The sequence below is a fragment of the Pezoporus flaviventris genome, unplaced genomic scaffold (genome assembly GCF_033815535.1).
Source record: "Pezoporus flaviventris isolate CSIRO_AGI_PZ_B2104156 unplaced genomic scaffold, CSIRO_AGI_Pfla_v1 ptg000076l, whole genome shotgun sequence".
NCBI lineage: Eukaryota > Metazoa > Chordata > Aves > Psittaciformes > Psittacidae > Pezoporus > Pezoporus flaviventris.
Genome location: NW_026892624.1, coordinates 915,110 through 937,253, shown reverse-complemented (window position 1 = coordinate 937,253; position 22,144 = coordinate 915,110). Strand labels below are relative to the sequence as shown.

The 22,144-nt window shown below is 37.8% G+C and overlaps 1 protein-coding gene across 3 annotated transcripts in view; it reads right to left on the bottom strand.

Moving 5' to 3' along the window:
* Nucleotides 1–22,144, bottom strand: part of BRD10 (bromodomain containing 10) — a 50,498-nt gene that overhangs the window by 14,478 nt on the left and 13,876 nt on the right. For 2 of the 3 annotated variants that reach the window (XM_061473075.1, XM_061473073.1), the window contains 2 exons: nucleotides 14,409–14,485; nucleotides 6,683–6,772 (listed from right to left, as the gene is read on the bottom strand). In XM_061473075.1, the coding sequence (XP_061329059.1) occupies nucleotides 6,683–6,772; nucleotides 14,409–14,485 (167 nt within the window). The remainder of the gene's footprint in view (nucleotides 1–6,682; nucleotides 6,773–14,408; nucleotides 14,486–22,144) is intronic. The other variant, XM_061473074.1, reaches the window with a different exon arrangement.

Below are 22,144 nucleotides of genomic sequence, written 5' to 3'. Positions count from 1 at the left end.
CCACTGAGCAAGCTTTCCAGCCACTCTTCCCCAAGCCTGGAGCATTGCATGGGGCTGTTGTGGCCCAAGTGCAGGACCCAGCACTTTGCCTTTTCAAACCTCATACCATTGGCCACAGCCCATTGATCCAACCTGTCCAGATCTCTCTGCAGAGCCGTCCTATCCTCCAGCAGATCAACACTCATGCCCAGGTTGGTGATGTCTGCAAACTTACTGACGGTGCACTTGTCCACATCACTGATAAAGACATTGAATAGAACTTAGTACCACCTTGTTCCAGGTAAGTGACAAATAAAACGCTATTCTGTAAATACAGTGTAAGGAATTAAGAACAGAACCGCTTGTAGTGCGGACAACTATAACATATGACTTTCAGCTGTGTTAAGTTACAACCAGATTTTAAAAACACAAACACAATGAAAATACATTTTAGAGATGTGCGGAATGTTTCCATATAAACTCAGAGAGACATTCAACACATTCTTGACTGAATGCTTACCTTTTAAAATAAGGTTTCTGACATCCAGAGCAGCCAGGAAATGCTGACTCCACTCTCCGTGATGCCCCAGTATACACAATACTGTCATACTCATCATGGAACCCCAAAGCAGACTGGAGCCAGGATACGGATATATGGGGTAAGGACTGAATTTTATAGGGTAGTTTTTTGTTTTTAAATAAGCACACACAACCACAATATTATGCAGTTTTATAAGATTTTCTTTAATCTTTACCTTATATCCCAGGGACATAAAATAAATTAGAAATCTTATAAAACCATGCAATATTGTTGAAAAGGGGTGGTGGTGGAGGGAGAAAACTTACCCTTAATATGCCTGCTCCATTCTGCAGTGGGTTTCTGTGGTATGTGTGACATCACCAGCCTAGCATTTTCTAGTGATATTACACAGAGAGGGAGCTGACGATCTGCAGCTGCTTTGGACATCAGATACCTAAAGAAAAGAAATTGATAACTTGTTCAATTCAGATATGTTCTTACTAACCTATTTAGTGGTCAAATACCAGAATTTCAGACACTTACTCCCATGGCAGTTTTGAGTGAATAACAGTCCTGACGAGTCACGTGTTTTACTATACCAAATGATCTGTAATTGAAAGTGTTTTCATTTTGAAAATGCTTAGACTTCTACAGTAAAAGTTCCCAAAACTCAGTATCTTCTGTTCTATCTTCAGCAATATCAAGCTACATACTATAAGTACCTATCAACAACTAACCTCTGATGTTGTCTGAAGTCTAATACTGTATTGCTCCTGAATACAGTCAGGAACAATGACGTGCAGGAATTGATAAATCCACTTATGACATCTCTTAAGCAGTTTTATCTTTGAGCATTTATCAGCAACTAATGAAAAAATAACTTATAGCAGCCATCAAACTTTTTTTATTGTTTTTAAGACTTCAGCTTGCGCTGATAATCTGCATCTAGATATCTGATCACATGAAGCTATATGCTAAAATGGTATCTCATACTGTCTTATTAAACATTACAAACAAATGAAGTAAAGAAACCAATCCAACTAAATAGTAAATTTCTTGCTACTGAGAGTATCTTTACTTCCTATGAACAAATTTAACAGCAGCCTGTTTGGAGTTCCAAAAAAACCAAACCCAACCAGACAGAAAATATTACATTCCATTCTGCCCCAATATATTCTTGTGGATAGTCTCAATATCCTACAGATGAAAATATTTCAGGTGCACTACAAAATACATATTTCTGCAGGTGTAGAGAAAATCTCCATTTATTTTCAGCCCTTCTGACTCACCTCCCTGATACAGACAAAAACATTCGCGTCTTGGGAAGTACAGCTGTCGAATTAAGACCTTCAGGAACAATATTAGAAGACAGCAGAACCCAAAACCTTTATTTTTTTTTCATCTCTTTTGCTACAAAGTCAGGAACATCAATGTGTTACAGATCACTAAAACCCAACAGAATCTTCAATACATTTTCTCCAGACTCTAATTAGTTGTGCACCTGGCTGGTATCTTTTGAGTAATTCTCCTTCCCTTCACTCTGACTTCTCTCCCCACAGGGAAGAGAAGGTACTTCTCAGGAAGGTATTGTCCTTCATCTATTTTAACCTTGTCAATGTAAGTGTGGGAATCTGGGGCACCAGCCTCCCTTTTCACTCCCCTGATGGTTACGCACTTACCAATTGCATTTGCAGGGAGTAATTCAAATCCAATGGCGCTACCAATGTAAATACCTGCATTTCAGTAAACAAGGAATCTTTCAATGTTTATGTTCCTCCAAGATACTCTATGCTTCAATATAATCATGACAGGGTCTAGAATTAAGCATTCATGTCAAAACCCAGTTCATATGCATACTACAAAGTCAGCTTGCAAAATGACATCTGCAAAAAAGCCCAAAGTTCACTATTTGATAGAAATATCCACAATCCCATCAGTTTCACAGTACATAATAGCAAGAAAGAATTTGAAAAACAGTAACAAAAAATTAAGTTCTGCTATGATATGCAATAAATACATAAAAGTGATCTACAGAATGGCTTAACAGTTTCATGCAAAAACCCAGTGACTTCAGATCACACAAGACATTGATTATCTGAAACGGAGTAGAGATTTCCGTTTACTCTGCAACTCCCACTGATTTTACCTGACACAGGAGAGAACGAAAAATGTGATCTAAAATGATAGAAACTGATAGCTGTTATCTTGCATACTAATCAGGATAGAAAGTGCTACTTTACTAACCCTTCTCACAAAAGAAATTTCATATAGTGCACAGAAGCCTTTAAGTACACTAAATAAATTGGCTAAATGATTCATCAGTACATATGTTTGTCAAAACTGGTTTTCATCAATACTGCTGCAAGTAGATTTTCAAGTGGAATTAGGCTACTTTGCATGTCTTGATCAATTTGCTAGATCTAGCAAATTTGTAAGAGCTCACATTCAGTTGAACTTCCACACTTATGTATGCAGTCTAAATTTTCAGCAAACATGAGGTAAAAATACAATAAAATCTCAACAGAATTTTTAGCCAGTATGTTCTATTTCATATTTATAATTGTCTACTTACTCCTGACTTTCCCCACATCTTACCTGTGTCAGAATTAGCAACAGAACAGACATCAATTTTAGTAGAATTTAATTCTTGTTATGGTAGATTCCTTGGGGATTTCTTCTATTAATTCCATTTTTACTGTACTTCTTAATCACACAGCTTTAAAGGATCTCAATTCACATGTCCTATGGAACATTCCAAAGCTAGAAGACAGTCCAGCTTAGACATTCCTTGGGGAAGCATCCTCCACCTTTTCACTAGACAATGCATAGAGCATTAGACTCAAGTCCTCAAGTCCCTTTTCTGCACCTCCCTCTTTCTGACTTACAGTCAGGTACTCAGTTAAGTAGTTAAATTAACTAAGTTATTCTCTCTCTCTTTCTCAGCATAGTAAGTGGCAAGGAGAGGAACTGTTTAGTAGCTGAAGGGACCGACTTTTTAGAGCACCCCTTCTTGCAGTATCACGGACAACTTCACTTGCCACAAAATGGCACTTTTTGTGTCAAAAGCAGTCCCACTTTCTTTTGCCCCCATATGCTCATTGCTGCTCTTACAAAGACCCCTCAAACTATGGCAGAACACAAGCAAAGGTATTTGAGCAACTGCATGATAAATTTCACTAGAAAACTGATCTGGGTTACAAATACCTCAGGAGCAGTAAAAGTGGTTAAGTTTATCACAGAGTAACCATACAGCTGAAGAAAGAATTTTGCTACCTTTTCTCATGGGGTGGCACAGAAAACATAAGCTGCCAGAGACAGGATAGGAATTATTTATTTGGCAGTATTTTGGCTTATGTCAGTTGAAAACATATGAAATTGCAGACCTGCTTCAGAACTATAGCTGGAGTTCAAAAGTGAAGCAGTCCAGGAAGAGATAACACTAAGACTGAATTGAACTTCTGTTTAAATAACTGAGGTAAAATTTAATTTTCCTCTCTAAACACTTATGGCAAACTGGCACAAAGCAGATCTCGTCAATGTTGCAAATTCACCAGTCATCAAGCAAAAGCACAAGACTTTTTAAATAGAAAAATACAACTCACAGCTAATTCAAAAGACAATACAGGTGTTCAAAAGAGTATATAACCAAACTGTTTTAATCAACCAGTGAAAAACCTTTCCAAAAGACTTATTATTTCATTATTGTAGAAGAAACTGACAGTAATGCCTGCAGTTAAAATTACCCATGGCTTGCAATTACATAACATTGTTCTAATTTGCTTTTAACTTGCCAAACAAAACTTTTCTGTGCTAAAAATCTCTCAGGTCATTTTTTGGCTCAAGCTGATGTTCTGAGAAGTGACAGATACAACTGGTCCAACTACCTACAAAAAATGCAGGAGAACAGTATATTTACTCATGGTAAAGAAGTCTTACAGCTCAGCTTTTTCATTACAGCCTCCAGTACTTCCAAGTTCTGGAGAAGGAATTCCTTTTATGTACTCTAGAATGGTCTCCTAGGAAACAAAGGGCAGTTAGGACGAAGAAAAAGATTATACTTTAGAGTCTTCATATAATTAGACAGCAGTATTTCTAATATGTGTTAGTATCATAAGCTTTAAAGCTTGCCTCAAGGGTTTCTCTCAGTAGCATGTGCAAACAACTACTGAAAATGCAATTACCAAGCAGGTTAGTCACGAAGAGATTCCTATGAGTTCATGTAGGTCATCACTGCAATCAAAGATCAATAAAGTTATCATGAAGTAGTAAGAATACCATCATCTTCAGGTCAAAACAAGAAAGGCATCCATGAACAGCATCAAAATTAATACCATTAAGTTTTCATATTAGGTTAAACTTCCATCGCCAAATTAGAACAATGTTTTACTTAGTAGACTAGGCACTTCAGACAAGCTGAAACAAACTCTGTTCTGGATGTTTCTGAAACTGCCACTGTCATTTGAGTCCGAGCTGAAGAATGAAATTCTGATCTCCTCCATTTTTTACGGTATCTATCTTGGCTGTACATGGTATTAAGACATCAAAATGAAACTGTAATGAATTCCCTTGAAAATAAAACCTCATTTTTGCAAAGCAAGTTTACTAACTATTGATCTAACATAACACCTATTTGTGTGTTTAAAAGTGAATATGAAGTCTGCCTGATAATTAATTTTTAAAAAACAACACTTTACTGTTTCCTTATCATCACTTCAGTAATAAATTACAGCCTTTTTAATTTACATAAAATTTCTAACCACACAAGTATTTAGAGACCCGGAGTCCTGAACTATAGAAACACACAGAAAGATTGTCCTTACCTCACAGCTCCTGAATGCTGAATGAGTTGTATCTTAACTCCCCTGTACTTAAGTGGGTTTTTTTAAGACGGTGCAATTAGAACTAAACATAGTATTCCTGCTGAAGTCATGCAACTTATTTACGTAATGACATTATCAGATTTCAGTCCAAAGAGCAATTATGACATATTTAGCATTTGTCTACCCTTGAAGAAGTCTTGTTGGTACAGTTTTACTAGCAGACTAAAAGTCCCATCTATACTAACATTATTGATATGCTGATATGTACTCTCATTGTTGGCACTTTCTTCTACTGTTGACATAGCCCTTCTGATAACCTCTGACAATCTTACCATATAACCAATTTGCAATTTGGCAACTACAAAATAATTTCAGATTAAGTCTAGTTTTACTCCTTTGGATATTTTAACAACTATTACACTAAGTGTCTCACTGACTGGGGTCCTAATCTATATTGCTTTTCACCTAGCATATCTCTGTTCCCCATTAAAATAATTTAAGAAAACATTGGTTTTGCATGAGACTGAAGACACACAGAAATTAGCAGCCTAATTACTAAAATATAGAAAAAGCAGTATTTTTAACTGCTACTGTTCACAGAAATGCCACAGAAATGCCTACCAAAGGTTTAATAAACAAAACTGCAATGAAAGAAAGTATAATTTGGATGTAGAGGACCATTTAAACGAGTACTATTCACGTATTTGAAACAATCCACCATCGTGATGAGAATCACTGCCTCCTACAAAATCCCAAACGTGTTGGGTTCTCTTGTCTAACCATTATTCATTTGAGGTTTTCAGGTGCACAGACTGAGTGATCCAGTGTACATTGGTAAAATTTGTATCTCAAACTGGTATCAAAAGCCAGATAACATGCTTTCCTGGGTTTTATTCAACCCACTTGAATAGAAATTGAATAAAGCCAATTTGAATAACTTACTTGTAAACAAAAGGAGTTAGGAATCATAATAAGCAACGTTAAGAGTCAGCTCACAAGATTTATCAGCACTGCACAAGGAGACATAAGAATTCTATCCTGTAATTGCTTTTTAGGTAAGAGATTGTCATCAGGGCAGAATGATCACGTTTATTAGAAGTTAACTGCTCCTTCTAAGGTATAACCACTATCCACACATATTTTGGCAGTGAAAAGTGTTAACACATTTATAAATTTTACTTATATAAGAACATTTTGAACAGAGCACTATATACAGAAAAGATTAAAATTACAGTCTCCAGGTATCAACCTTATGAGGCTTCATGCAGTTACTGAACAGGCATAAAATGTTCAGTTGACAACCACAGCAAACAACTGGCACTGTTTTATACCCACACAAGAGAAAGCTTTTAATATCACATACCGATTTCTTTTTAATGTCCTCCAGATCTCTGAGTTCATTCTCAATCTTTGTGATTAATTCCCTGAGTTCATCAAGATTAGTGCAAATAAGCTAAAAAACAAATGAACACAAACACTTGGTAATGTGGGACTTGGAAAATGCACAATGAAGTTCAATCAAATCCAAAAGCACATGTTATCGCTTAGTGCCACCATTTGGTTTTTATTTTTCTTACAGTATTTTCAAACATTAAGAAGGAAAAAAAAAAGGACTTTATGAAAGGAAGAAAATCTAGTAAGAAAATCATTCTTCAGAAACAAATTCTTCAGACATGGCTCATGTCTGCCTGGAGGTTTCCCTTTCAAAATGCACGTATTTCTTAAAACTCCTGTGACTGACTACCACAAATTTGTCTCAAGTATAGTAATGAGCTGGAACAGGTTTCAGTACTAAACAACTCCCTGGTGAATTAAAGCTAGCTAGCTCTGGACGACAAATAATTACACTTCTTACAATTTCTTCCTGAACGTACCTTTATGTGCTTACACGGAGTATAACCTAGCCATGTCTGTCAAATCTACCTACCTATGTTTTGAAAAGGTATTATATTCTTCTTATTCCTGTCTTTAAAAATTGCTTTTTACATTTTCCCTTTCAGAACATGGATATTATTTCCTTTAGGATTTGTCAAACAAAAGTATCTGTATGTTTGGCTTACCGTCATTTAGGGCAATTAAAGACTTAATAGGTTCTTTCAGTTTATTGTATAGTAAGACCTGCTTATTTTTAAACACCCTGAAGTGGAAATGTTTTCATTAATACCGAAAACATGCTGAAATAGTTTCAGAAAACGAAATCCAAGCTGAAAAAAAAGCAGCAAACCCACAAAAATTCTTTTAGCATACAACTACTAATTTTTTCTCCAAGTAAGTAATTCATAACAATGTATTTTTACTTTAATTACACATGCAGTTTGAGAATTGCAGCAAATTAATATTTTAAAAACTTACTTTTACTATTAAAACACAGAACTAACACTTTTAGCAAAACACATAAATGTCAGAAGTGTCTAATGCATACATGCCGGTTATTATTTTCATAATCATATATTACATAAGTATTTTCCACAGTTTATAGTGTTCCACATGGCTGAAAAGACAAACCTTTCGAAAGCTAATGTAGCATATATTGTCTACAGCAAGACAGTGCCAATTTCCTTATTTATTTGCCATATATTATGTGCTCTTATTTGTCAAGTTTAAACTGGCAAATGAGAAAAGATTCTGGCACTGTCTTCCTGTAGACAATGTTATGTAACATTAACTTGCAAAAGGTTTCTCTCTTTACACAAAAAATAATATTACTATGTGTAACTCTACTAGGTTCAACATGCGTGCCTGTCCAAACACATAAGATGTAAACTGGAAGCCAAATACTGGCTTTTATTTTCCCATCTGGCCTTCAAGAAATCTATGATACTGTATTAACACACAAAAAGGTGCAAGTTAGTCACATGAGGCCATTGACAGAATAAAAGCATTGATAAAGATTTTCCCTATCCAATTATAATCCACTCCTTTGACTTTATAACTGATAATTCAGTTTTTATATTTTATCAATGCTTTTTCTTCTGTGAGATACGTTTAATTCAGTGTACCATAGATCAAAAATCAAGCAGAACTATGAACCAAAAAAGATGCTGTCTTCATTTGCTAGATGTGGGTGAATTTCTCTCTCAGAACCCTCTTCTAGAAAGGCAAGAGTTAGCAAGGAGAAGGGTGATTTCACTATTGTTAGCTCAGTGCTGTCCTGGAAATACCAACTGTACCTTTGCCTCTACCATAAAAAGGCTCCTATATATCATCACACAATTAATGTGGCCAAACTTTTCACAGGTCCCAGTCCTATTTCTCATTTCTGGGACACTCACATGAGATGTAAGGATCAGATCTGCAAAACTGTTAAGTGTGTACCAATCCAAACTGCGGAAGTGTGGAGCACAATACAAACATATCACTTTTAGTTGTCTTGGGGCTTGGGGTGACTATAAAAAGTAATGAAATCTTTAAGTCCCAATTCTCATCAGAGGAGGTGTATGTTTCAAGCTAACATCTGTGTATCAGTTATATGCTGGTAAAACAAGGAAGGAAACAGCAGCTCAGTTTAAGACGATTTATTGTCAAATGAGTTTAGTATTTGAAATACTCCAATACTGTACCGCAAACCACTATAAAAATGTTCAAGGAGAAACATGTATTTCTTCATTCACAGAAGGATTTGAGATGAGGTACTAAAGCTGCACATTGATTGGCAGGAAGCTATTTCTGTACTTTCTCTCACTTGGTTAACATTTCCTATCTTACAAGATGAAGCCCGCATTTTGAAGGAAAAATGAGAAGAATAGTAATGAAAAAGTGTAGTGTATTTTGTATGATAATTTTAATATGGAATCTAGGTGCTATTTCTCATAATGTGACTCAATGTTTTAGTGTTCTTTGTTCATGGTTGTTAACTCACTGAATTTAGTAATTCAATTTTCTGCAAACACTGCCTTCCTAAATTGTTTGTTATGTTTTAACAGGTAATTTAACATCAAAGCAAGAAGAAAGGTATTAATGTTACAAACTAATCTTTCTGTCACATTGTGACAGCTCACTTGTAGTTTCACATACTGCTCTTGAAGAACATGCCTTCTTATCATTTATACTGAGAAAAAGGATAGGAGGAGGAAAATGTTCCCTTTATGACTTACCAAAGGCAGTGAAAGATAGTGCCTGTTCTCTAGAACACAACATGGTAGCTTAAAGATTCAGGGTGTTAATATTTCCATTAATGTACAAGTCATGTAAATAGTTACGTATATACTAACTACAATACGGATGTTTTCACATCAGGCACAGTATTTTCTACACATGAGCTTAATTTTCAGACAATAAACATCCTGTTTTTCAATGGAATACAATGGAAGCTTCAGGTATTCAGTATTCCAGGGGACGTCCAAATTCAGTGTTCAGCCTCAGTGATCTCAAAGACCCTCACTGACTCCTAGAACTTCCAGGAGGAAAGACAGGAAGTCTCCCCAGACTTCTGTAGAAAAGACATGGGGACCAAGCTCTATCCCAGCTTGTGATTCTCCCATGATCCATTTCTTAGAATTTATAAATGAAATACTTATCATTATAAAACCAAATCTAATCTGTGGATCAAGTTATAAATACAAACCTAGTGTACTCCCCAGATCACTGATGCGCCACACTTGCCCCTGTTTACTTCAGCCAACCTTTTATAGCATAAATTTTTACACACTTCAGTGAGGTCTCATACTTAACTTAGAATCATAGAATAGTTAGGGTTGGAAAGTACCTTAAGATCGTCTGGTTCCAACCCCCCTGTCATAGGCAGGGACCACACTAAACCATGCCACTCAAGGCTCTGTCCAACCTGGCCTTGAACACTGCCAGGGATGGAGCATTCACAACCTCCCTGGGCAACCCATTCCAGTGCCTCACCACCCTAACAGGAAAGAATTTCTTCCTTAGATCCAATCTAAACTTCCCCTGTTAAAGTTTTAACCCGTTACCCCCTGTCCTATCACTACAGTCTCTAATGAAGAGTCCTTCTCCAGCATCCCTACAGCCCCCTTCAGATACTGTAAGGCTGCTATGAGGTCTCCATGCAGCCTTCTCTTCTCCAGGCTGAACAGCCCCAACTTCCTCAGCCTGTCTTCACACAGGAGGTGCTCCAGTCCCCTGATCATCCTCGTGGCCCTACTCTGGACTTCTTCCAAGAGCTCCATGTCCTTTTTATGTTGAGGACACCAGAACTGCACACAATACTCCAGGTGAGGTCTCAGGAGAGCAGAGTAGAGGGGCAGGATCACCTCCTTCGACCTGCTGGTCATGCTCCTTTTGATGCAGCCCAGGATACCGTTGGCTTTCTGGGCTGCAAGAGCACACTGAAGCCAGCTCATGTGCATTTTCTCATCATCCAACACCCCCCAAGTCCTTCTCCGCAGGGGAAGAATCTCTTCTTTGCCCAACCTGTAGCTGTGCCTGGGACTGCTCCGACCCAGGTGCAGGACCTTGCACTTGGCATCGTTAAACTTCATGAGGTTGGCATCAGCCCACCTCACAAGCGTGTCAAGGTCCCTCTGGATGGCATTCCTTCCCTCCAGAGTATCAACCAAACCACACAGCTTGGTGTCATAGGCAAACTTGCTGAGGGCGCACTCAATCCCACTGTCCATGTCACTGACAAAGATGTTGAACAAGACCAGTCCCCACACCGATCCCTGAGGGACACCACTCGTTACTGGTCTCCAGACGAACATTGAGCCATTGACCACAACTCTTTGCGTGCAGCCATCCAGCCAGTTCTTTACCCACCGAGTGGTCCATCCATCAAATTGATGTCTCTCCAATTTAGAGACAAGGATGTCATGTGGGACAGTATCGGACACTTTGCACAAATCCAGGTAGATGACATCAACTGCTCTACCCCTGTCCATCAGTTCTATAGCCCCAACATAGAAGGTCATCAAATTGGTCAGGCAGGATTTCCCCTTAGTGAAGCCATGCTGGCTGTCACCAAGTACCTTGTTGTTTTTCATGTACCTTAGCATGCCTTCCAGGAGAATCTGCTTCAAGATTTTGCCAGGCACAAAGGTGAGACTGACTGGTCTGTAATTCCCTGGGTCATCCATTTTCCCCTTCTTGAAAATGGGGGTTATATTTCCCTTTTTCCAGTCGTGAGGAACTTCACCTGACTGCCATCATTTCTCAAATATGATGGCCAGTGGCTTAGCAACTTCATTTCCCAGCTCTTTCAGGACCTGCGGATGGATTTCATCAGGTCCCATGGCCTTGTGAATGTTCAGGTTCTTAAGATGATCTCGAACCAGATCCTCTCCTACAGTGGGCCTAAGGTCTTCATTCTCACAGTCCCTGCATTTGCCTTCCAAGTCTTGGGTGGTGTGGTCAGAGGCTGTGCCAGTGCAGACCGAACAAAGAAGTCATTCAGAACCTCACCCTTCTCCAGATCCAGGATAGCCAGTTCTCCTGATAGCTTCCAGAGGGGGCCTACGTTGTCCCTAGTCTGTCTTTTATTCGCTACGTACCTATAGAATCCCTTCTTGTTATCCTTAACAACCCTACCCAAGTTTAATTCTAACTGGACCTTAGCTTTCCTAACCTGGTCCCTAGCTTCCTGGACAACATCCCTGTATTCTTCCCAGGCTGCCTGTCCTTGCTTCCACTTTTTATAAGCCTCTTTTTCCCTTTGAATTTTCCTCAGCAGCTCCTTATCCATCCAAGGAGGTCTCCTGGCCCTCCTGCTGCACTTCCTTCTAGTTGGGATGCAACAACTTCAGCTTAACCGTATAATGATTCTAAGTTATATTTTATTTCCTATGAACCTGCTCTTTTATTGCTGCCAGCTCCATGTGGTAAATGTCCAGACAGCCCCTTTTGAGATTTAATATAAACCATAGCTGACAACCCTGAAATTGTTAATAATACAGTTAAACAGAAAACATTAAGTTAGACAGTTGCTTAAAATGTGCATGTTCCTTTTTTCCTTAATTATAGTACAGGTAGGTTTATATAGGTACATGAGGGAAGACTGAGACAAAGCAGTTGTTACCAATCCTAAACTTTGTAACCGGAAAAGAAACCTAAACCCCCCCACATTAATGTCTCTTCTGTACAGCAATATAGTAACTGTCATTTCTTTAAAACATTAATGAACAGTAGTTATGATAAGCTTGTAACTCATAGTGCCTCTTAACAGGAAATAGGCAACAGCCAACTAACTCCTACTCTTTAAAGATGCAAACTCACTTCTCAAACAATTTTCAAGATATGGAAAACAAGACATGTTTTTTTGTGTCTTTTTATTTGGTAGAGAATTTAATTTGCATCTCCTTATCTTTTGTTTGGTTTTGGTTTGTTTGCTTTGCGGTGTTGAGTTTTGGTGTTTTCTTTTAGAGCAACCTTGAGCTAAGAAATCAGTATAAGGTCTGAAATCACATAAAAAGGGGTGATTTTTTTGATTAATAATCAGTTTTAACAATTTTAACACATATTGAAAGATTTATTAATAATAATTTTATCAGCTTTAATATCAAGTTATAATTTTCAGGTAAGGATCTATACTGAATTACAGGACCTAGTCTTACAAAATAAAGTGCTCTGTGGTTTTGGTCATTTTTCTAATAACATTTGTAGCCTGCAAGGAGATAGAACAACTTACAGATTTTCATTTACTTACTTTCTTTCCAAAAGAACGGATGTTTAGGTATGAACAGTAATATTCCTACGGTTATACTCTCCCTGGAATACTTCAGGGGGCCTGCATACACTCAAGCTCTCTTACCAAATATTTAAAAAATACACACTCACCTTCAAACAAGGTCACATAATTTCATAAGGCTTATACATCCACAGTGCGGAGCAGAGTATCTTGAAGCATACTTTACTAGGCTCTAAAAGTCCGACTAGTATTCCGAATATACTTTAATACTGGCAGATACTTCTAGCAGTCATGCCTGCCCTCTTGAAAAAGGCAGGTTAAACTCTTAAAAATTTCCCAAAGAGGAAACTGCTCATACTAATCAATTTTAGCTCTACCTAGAACAGATGTAATACCTAGCTTTGACCAAAAGAGACAGAATTATTTTGTTACATTTAACATTTTACACAGGTAACTATAAGAACGTTACTTTTACAGCTGGATATACAGATTACCTTGGTTAGATAGAAAGCTGGGCTGAGTTTGAGATAATGTTTTAGACGGACTAACTAAATACAGCAGTTCAATATTGTAAAAAAATATTTCTAATCTAACCATGTATATCCATGGCAAGCAGGTAATACGCTGGGAAAAAGAAAATTTTTAGACACTGTACCTGCTTTCTGTAGCTGCTAGGAAATATTTTAGTTCCTACCATTAGAATATAGCCAAAAATCAGTGTATACTTAAATATTAGTCCTTTCTCAACATTGACTGTTACTAGCCAATTTTATCACCAGAAATTCTGCTAGCTCCACTTGAAACACTTAATTATCATCCATGTGAGGATGTTACGGAACAGTCATGATTTAATGTGGGTCTATTGCTCAGAATAGCAGATTGGTTTGTGAAAAAAAAAATTATAGCCAAAGGAGAACTTCAATCCAAGCATGCATGCATGCATGCATAAATTGTGACTTTGAACACAAGTACTGTAACACTTCCATCACAGTACCATAAAACCACACTATCACAGTTAGCACTCTTTTCTTAGTGATCTCTGGTCTAAAAGTCATGTGCCTAAACGTAGCACACAAGATGAGCCCAGAAGCTACCAATTTTTTTCAAGTCCTTCTAGTAAACCAAGCTAGATTTCAATTCAAGGCCACCAGTGTCACACCTCATATAAAACACAAGTATTTTCATCCCAGAAAATTACATCTACTGTAAAAATTCCGTTAATAACTCCTAATTTTTACAGGTTTTGTCCTGTAACAGATGTATCTCAGATCTTAAACAGTATTGTGAAATGGTGTCTAAGCTCCACATAATGAAAACTGCTAAAACTTTCTCTACCAAGAAAAGGTGAAATGCACTTGAAATACACAATCAGATTAAAAAAGTTGAACTAGAAGAAGGAAATTCATTAGGATTTCCAAGATCTCTATCAGAAACTAAAGGATTTACTTCACAGACATTCAGATTTTAAGTGCTTAAAATGAAAATCAGAATAATTTACCTGAAATTCTGGTATGGTAGACTTTGTGACACCTTTCCTCTTCTTTGTGATTGCTTTTTTAGATACCGATTTTTTCCCTTGTAAGATTAAAAGAGAAAAGCTTCATAATGCTGCTTGTTATTAACAAAATCAAATTACATATAGACCTGAAAATTAAACTGTAACTAACAAAGGGTTAGGTCTTAGGCTTAGGATAAGTCATGTAAACATGATGAATCATAAATGAACCCCGTAAAACCAAACATTAGACAAGTATCTGTGTAGGAGAGTCTTTTAGGAAAAAAAAAAAAATAAAAAAAAAAGAAAAAAAGAACAAATCTGCTACAATGCTCATACTAAAAATTTAAGTCAGAAAACAAGACATTTACACCATTTTGAAAGCCATGAAATTCAGATGTTAAGCCACAAACTTAAGAAATATAGCATCTTACCTGCAAGATTTGTTCTCTGACACTGTAAAGTGAACCACACATCTGTATCTTATAGTAGAAAATACCCTAAAATACTGGCAATATCTAGAAATCTCTCAATGAACAGACTTAAGTTACCAACGAAATCAGATTACTGATTTGTTTTTTCTGGCTGTAGCAAAATCTAACATTTTAAAAGGAAGCAAACTCCTTCCTAAAACGCCCTTCACAACCACTGTGCTATATAAGAATATGGAGGTAACTAAAAGCATCTTTGAAGGTAAGGCAAGTGCTTTACTGCCTACAGTATCAGGGTTCACAAGTCACATACACTTAAATCAAGTAGCTATTTCACCAAGCCCTATATGCAAGATAATGGAGTTTCTCATATGGTCATTCTACGTTAACATCATATATCGAAACAAGCCTACACTCTAAAATTACTGTCACTCACACTCAGGAGTCCTAAAACACAAAAATCCTTACAAACAAAACAAAACAAAACAAAGCCCCCCAAAACCACAAATATGTGGAATTTGTTGTCAAATAGAATCATTACAGGCACTTGGTAATAACAGAAACATGTGCAAACCTGGTTATTTATATTAATGAAAATATTGGCAGCAATTGCATTTAATTTTTTCCTAATACATACTTGCTTATGTGCGCAAATGCATATACACATATATACATCCCTATTCACAGATGCCTAGCATGTAAATTTTCAGTTTATTACAGCATCCTATTTTCGTTTTACTATACTGTGAGCTTCCTGAACACCTTACCCAAATCTGAAATAAAATACATTTATGAGGTGGAACACAAGACTCGATGGTATGGTCCTAGGACTACAGAAGGTAAGGACCTGGATTAGAAACTCTACATAAAATTAAAACATTAAAAATAAATAAACCAATCTAGATTTGAAACTCTACATACTGAACACATAATAAAGTTCTAAAAGCCCTAAACTAGCAAACAAAAACACTCACAGGCTTCACATTACAGGACAAGTGATAAAACAGAGAAGCACGTTTATTAGAATAATAACCCAAACATTTTAACAATGTGAAAAAAAAGACAGCATTTTTGTTATGTATTTTATGAATCCAGCTGCATTGAAAACGTAATTGCTACTACTGCAAACAGTACTATCCTCCTAACAAACTAAATCAGACATCTAATATAAGCATTCTTGGCAAACTGACCCAAAAAGAAACCTGATCATATGGGAATTCCTCGTTACAGCCTGCAAAAGAATGTTACCTGGCAAGAATGTGAAGGGATAAAAACATAGAGCAGCTAGACTGTCTTCTTTCTTTACAAAAAGATTTGAACATGATTAAAATGAACATTTACATTTTACTTGAACATTTCAACATAGAAACACAGAAACAAATAGGTTGGAAGAGACCTTTAAGATCATCAAGTCCAACCTTTACCTCAGGACTGCTAAGACCACCACTAAGCCATGTCACTGAGGGCCTCATCTACTTGTTTTAAGAACACTTGCAGAGACAGTGATTCCACCACTTCCCTGGCCACCCTGTTTCAGTGCCTGACTAACCTTTTGTGAAGAAATTTTTCCTAATATCTTTTCTAATCTTGCCCTGGTGCAGCTTCAGGCCATTATTTCTTGTCCCATCACTTCTACTTAGGAAGACATCTCCTTTCTCCATCTTTCTTTCAGGTAGCTGTAGACAGCAATATCACAGTATCACAGTATCACAGTATCACAGTATGTTAGAGATTGGAAGGGACCTCGAAAGATCATCTAGTCCAATCCCCCTGCCGGAGCAGGAACACCTAGATAATGTTACACAGGAATGCGTCCAGGCGGGTTTTGAATGTCTCCAGGGAAGGAGACGCCACAACCTCCCTGGGCAGCCTGTTCCAGTGTTAAATATGGTCCCCCCTGAGCCTTTTCTTCTCCAGACTAAACAACCCTCAGCCATTCCTCATCAGACTTGTGCTCCAGACCCTTCACCAGCTTCACTGCCCTTCTCTGTACCCGCATCAGCCCCTCAATGTCCTTCTTGTAGCGAGGAGCCCAGAACTGAACACAGGATTTGAGGTGGGGCCTCACCACTGCCCAGTACAGGGGGACGATCACTGCCCTGGCCCTGCTGGCCACACTGTTGCTGATACAGGCCAGGATGCTGTTGCCCTTCTTGGCTGCATGGCCACAAGCTGGCTCATGTTCAGCTCCATCAATCAGCATCCCAGGTCCTTTTCCATAAGCAGCTTTCCAGCCACTCTTCCCCAAGCCTGGAGCATTGCATGGGGCTGCTGCGGCTCAAATGCATGGGGCTGCTGCGGCTCAAATGCAAGACCCAGCACATTGTTTTGTCGAACCTCATACCACTGGCCACAGCCCATCGATCCAACCTGTCCAGATCCCTCTGCAGAGCCGTCATTTCCTCAGTAGATCAAAACTCCCACCCGACTTGGTGTTGTCTGCAAATTTACTGAGGGTGCACTTGATTCCCGGATCCAGATCATCAGTGAATCAACTGAATAACACTGGCCGTAATATTGAGCCCTGCAGGACACCACTAGTGACCGGTCACCAACCAGATGTGATACCATTTACCACTACTCTCAGGCTCCACCATGCAGCCAGCTTCCAACCCAGCAAAGGATCCACCTATCCAGGCCATGAACAGCCAATTTCTCCAGAAGAATGCTGTGGGAGACAGCGTCAAATGCTTTACTAAGTTCCAAGCAGAAAAATGTCCACAGCCTTTCCCTCATCAACCAGGCGGGTCACCTTATTGTAGATCAGGTTGTTCAAGCAGGACCTGCCCTTCATGAACCCATGCAACTGGGCCTCCATTTTCCCACACATACTGTGTGATCACGCTTAGGATGACCTGCTCCCTGGCCTTCTGTAGCACTGAGGACAGCCTGACAGGCCTGCTATAGAAAAGCCGGCTGGAAGGAATAGCTTGAGGTCACCTAGTCTGATTCCTTGTTTCAAAGCAGGACTGCCATGAATACCAGATCAGGTCAGATGTAACTAGAAGAACTGTAAAGATGGAAATCTAGTTACTGAGCCACTGTTTCCCTTCTACCTCTGATAATTTTTGTACTGAAATTACTTTATTGGCTTGTCTACATGTAGAACTCTTAACTGGTTTATAAATTATGGCAAGTAAAAACAAGGGATCAAGAGGCAGCAAGCAAGGATGTGCTAAATTTGAACAGATGACCTGAAGAGATCATGCATATAAGCTTCCTTATCAGAAATATTTTTTCTTTATTATTTCTTAGGGGTGCTTTCCTAACTCTGATTGCTTTTAGTCAGCAAGTACATTTGTACATTGTCTGCTCCAAAAGGTACCACGTGCTGCGATTCAAAATTCATCTAGCTGCTGTCAGAAACATCACTTCCTGAAGTAAATTAAGCCATTTTAAATGGTCTCTTTACCTAGGATTACATGTAACGGAGCTCTTGAAGACCTCAGCGGAGTGGTTTGAGAAGTTGTCATTCACAGCTGATGTCTGTCCAACCCCTTAGTGATTTTACCCTCAACACAAAATCTATGCCTGCCTCAGCCTGGAAGTTGAAGCTATATGACTACTCTGTAGCAGCACAGATGAAGCGTTTGTATGGTTATGCTACATGCAACAAGGCCAGTAACTGGTAGAAGCAGACATCCCTCACCATTTCTTTTGTTTCTGCTGAATGTGTCAGCTTTTGGTCTGAGAATTTAAACTAGCAAATCTTGATACATTTTTATTTTGGAAATCTGATCCTTGATTAATTTTATTCAAGGATTTTTCTGCTTAAAGGTAACTGAACTGGAATAAAAACAGACCCAGATCTACGGATCTTTCAAATTTATTCCTTTTAAATAACCATCAATGGAACACTTCTGTTCTAAGATTCCTTGGAGATCGACATTTTATTACCCGAGAGTCCCTTAGCCAGCTTTGCAAAAATTCTTAGACGTTATTTAAGTTCAGCAGGTCCAGAAGATGCCTGGCTGCCCTAGGTTTTCCTTTCAAGCCAAAACAAGTTCCACAGATGGGATCACTGAACACATGTGCAGGCTTAACAAGGTAATATACAAACTAGGTCCCAACACTAGTTATGAGCATCCAAAAACACACTAGGGAGATCAGATGCAACTAAACAGAAGGCATCTCAAGTTGGTCCTGCCATCTAAAGGTGAAGACAAAGGAACAAATAAATGACATTTCAGATCTCTTCTAGTCCTATTTTAGGCACATAGAAATGTAGACAAATAAAGCACTAAGCCACAGAAATGCTCTTGACACTTGTAAATTACCGCAGCAAACACAATACAACCAATTTATAAGTTCTCATAACAAATAATTTTGACTTGAAAACAGGAACATTTTCACAGATGTAGTAAGTTTATTATGAACTATGATATTTGAGTCCTTGTGGCTCCTCGAGGAATTAATGTCAATTCATGTATTAAATTACAAAGTGAAAACAAAACAATTTTTAATAAAAAATATTTTAATTATAATTCTAAATAAAAATGAAATTTCTACTGCATATGCAGTAAAGCCCCATTCATCAACGGGGAAACGGACGTTTCTGATATAAAACACTAAATCAGTAGTATGTGCCACGATAAAAAAGTGAGCCCTGTCCAACTGCAAGAATTCCTATTTTCTCATTACATTCTAGCAGCAACTCCACTCAAAAGTTCTCAAATTGAAAAGCTGGTCATACAGCTTCCACCTCACAAACTTGTAAGACACATTTCATGGCTTTCAAAGATTTGGCAACTACTGAGCATGTCCTGTTTTCTCTGTATTCTGCTAATCTTCTCTCCTGCTCCTAACAGTTCCTCTTTTAGAAAATACAACTTACAGTGATCTGGAAAACAAAGCATTGCTAATGACTTTTGAAGGTTCCGCACTGCCACAGAATATGCTTTCATACAGTCAAAATAGCAAAGCAAATCTGAACAAGAGCATTAGTAAAGCTGATTTACAGAACAATGTAAGTAAACCCAATAAAACCTCAGTGATATATGTTTCTGAAGATACTGACATTGCAGCTTAATGCATTAAGTACATTGTTACAACTTGGTAGAATACCTCAATGTTTTCAACAGGGTTACCAGGCTATTTGTTCAACACCTAGAGGCTAGGCAACACTACAGTGAAGTTTTTTGCAACTCTGAAGACAAAATATTAAACTACCAAGCACAGTACATCAGACACTACAAAACTGCTGCTAGGCTGTTAAACTGATTTCTTCACATTCAAGCAACTTTTTATTTCACAAAATGTATAAAATATAGTGTGAAACAGAATTTGAGCAGGTGGACTGCTATGAATCTTTCAGAGCATAAGTATAGGGTATCAGATTTACACCAAGGTTCTTCTAAAGCTGTGCACTGTATTAGTGTTTCTACACCAGTTGGAATAAAAGAGATTCAACTTACACTTACTTCAACCTCTGCTTCAGGACACCATAGTTATTTCAAGCAGTCTCTGGCTGTTTGAAACAGTCCTCCTATTTTCTCAACCCTACAGATGCTCTGAATTTCATCCAATCACTGTTTCAAGCATGCAACCACAGAATTCTCATGCTTCTGTACCATATATTGCACTGCAGTCTTTGTTGTACTCCATGATTTACTTCAGCATAGCTGTTATACTCCAGACCCAAAAAGCCCCTCACCGTCACAATCTAATTCAACAACTTATAAACTAATTTATCTAACACTTAAAATTAATGTGTAGCATCCAACTTGTTTACATAATTACTCTGATTCTGTCTTTTCACTATACTCAGTACTCTGTCAGTAACTGGCACAGTATGCTGCCACAGTAATAACCACGACCTTGTTCCAAAGTCACAGACTGAATACAGTGATTACATCTTCCTTTTCATAACTTGTAAGAAATGCTCATTGATGTGGCTATGTTCTCCAGTCAGTTTTGCTCAAAATAGTTACAGGAAGTTTTCAGCTAAAAAAACCACACAACCAGTCTATATCCATGAACAGTATCTTTTGAATACCTCTGATACAGCAATCAGGAGTGTGTAAATTATCTCAACAAGAAAACGAACTGTGACTAAAAGTTAAACTTAGCTGCCTTAAGGAAACAACAGTCAAGCTTGTTAAAAAATTTTACATTCCTAATGCTCTCTTCTACCTCCTGTACTTTTAAAGAACATTATAAAGAGCAATTATGGCTATGATCACATTTAAATCAAATGTTTTTGTGAATCCAGAACAAGTTTTACCAAATCGCTTTCTCTGTTCTACATTATAAGTCTATCTCTAAGCAGAAGATAAAACTGCAGAACAGCTCTGAGAAATACTACCTAGCATTAAACATTATGAAACATTACAGAATAATACGGCATTGCTATGAATTCAATCCAATCCTGTCCATTTCAGCCTAACAGCTACAGGACTAACAGACTTAACGAGCATCGGAAGAAAAGCTCTTTTCTTGTAATACTGCAAAGTCTTCGGAAAATTTTCTCCAGTGATGTTGAAGTTTGCAATGAAACAGTAGTCAGAATAAGAAGGGGAATGCCTGAACATATATTAAGAGATAAAGGAAAAGAAAGTACCAAAAGAAATAGATCCTTTCGTATCACGCCCAGGACAACGTCTGTCACCTGCAGATGAAAAGGAATGTTTTATGTCCTCCACCTGAATGGCAAACACACCATTTGAGCATGACTAGCAGAGACTATTAGATCCATCAGATCAAGTAGTGAGAGACACAGGAGAAGTACAAGTAGAGAGAACCGTAGGAACTTCCGTAATTTCGCACAGAAGAGACACGTCTCCATGTGCAGACAGGTTTGCAAAACTGTGCAAATACCACCAGAATAGCCAAAAGAAAACTGTTACTCTTTTCTGGATTTCCACCTGCATTGACACATCTCCTTCCTGGCTAAAATCAAACGAATGGGAGTAATGCTGTACCTGCAGTAACCTCTGATGAAAATGTAAATAATTAAAACCAAGTTGAGATGATTAATGGCATCTTATACTGGTCTACAGCTACAGATATTCTTATAGACAGTAATTATTTTCTATATTAAATTACATCTGGTAACATTAAGCTTCTTATGACACAATATGGAACTCGAAAAAACAGCGGTTCCTGGCATTCTGTTGAATTTACTACTCAGTCATGTAAAAAACACAAATTAAAACTAAAATAACTACTGTTTTAATTCTCATGGTTTTAGGGGTATGGAACACTAGCTTGTGTTCCATAAAATCTTTTGAAACATATCTGGTTCCTAAAATACATTAGGATTAGGTCAGGGACCTACTCAAGATCAAAAATTTTTAACCGCTACAAACT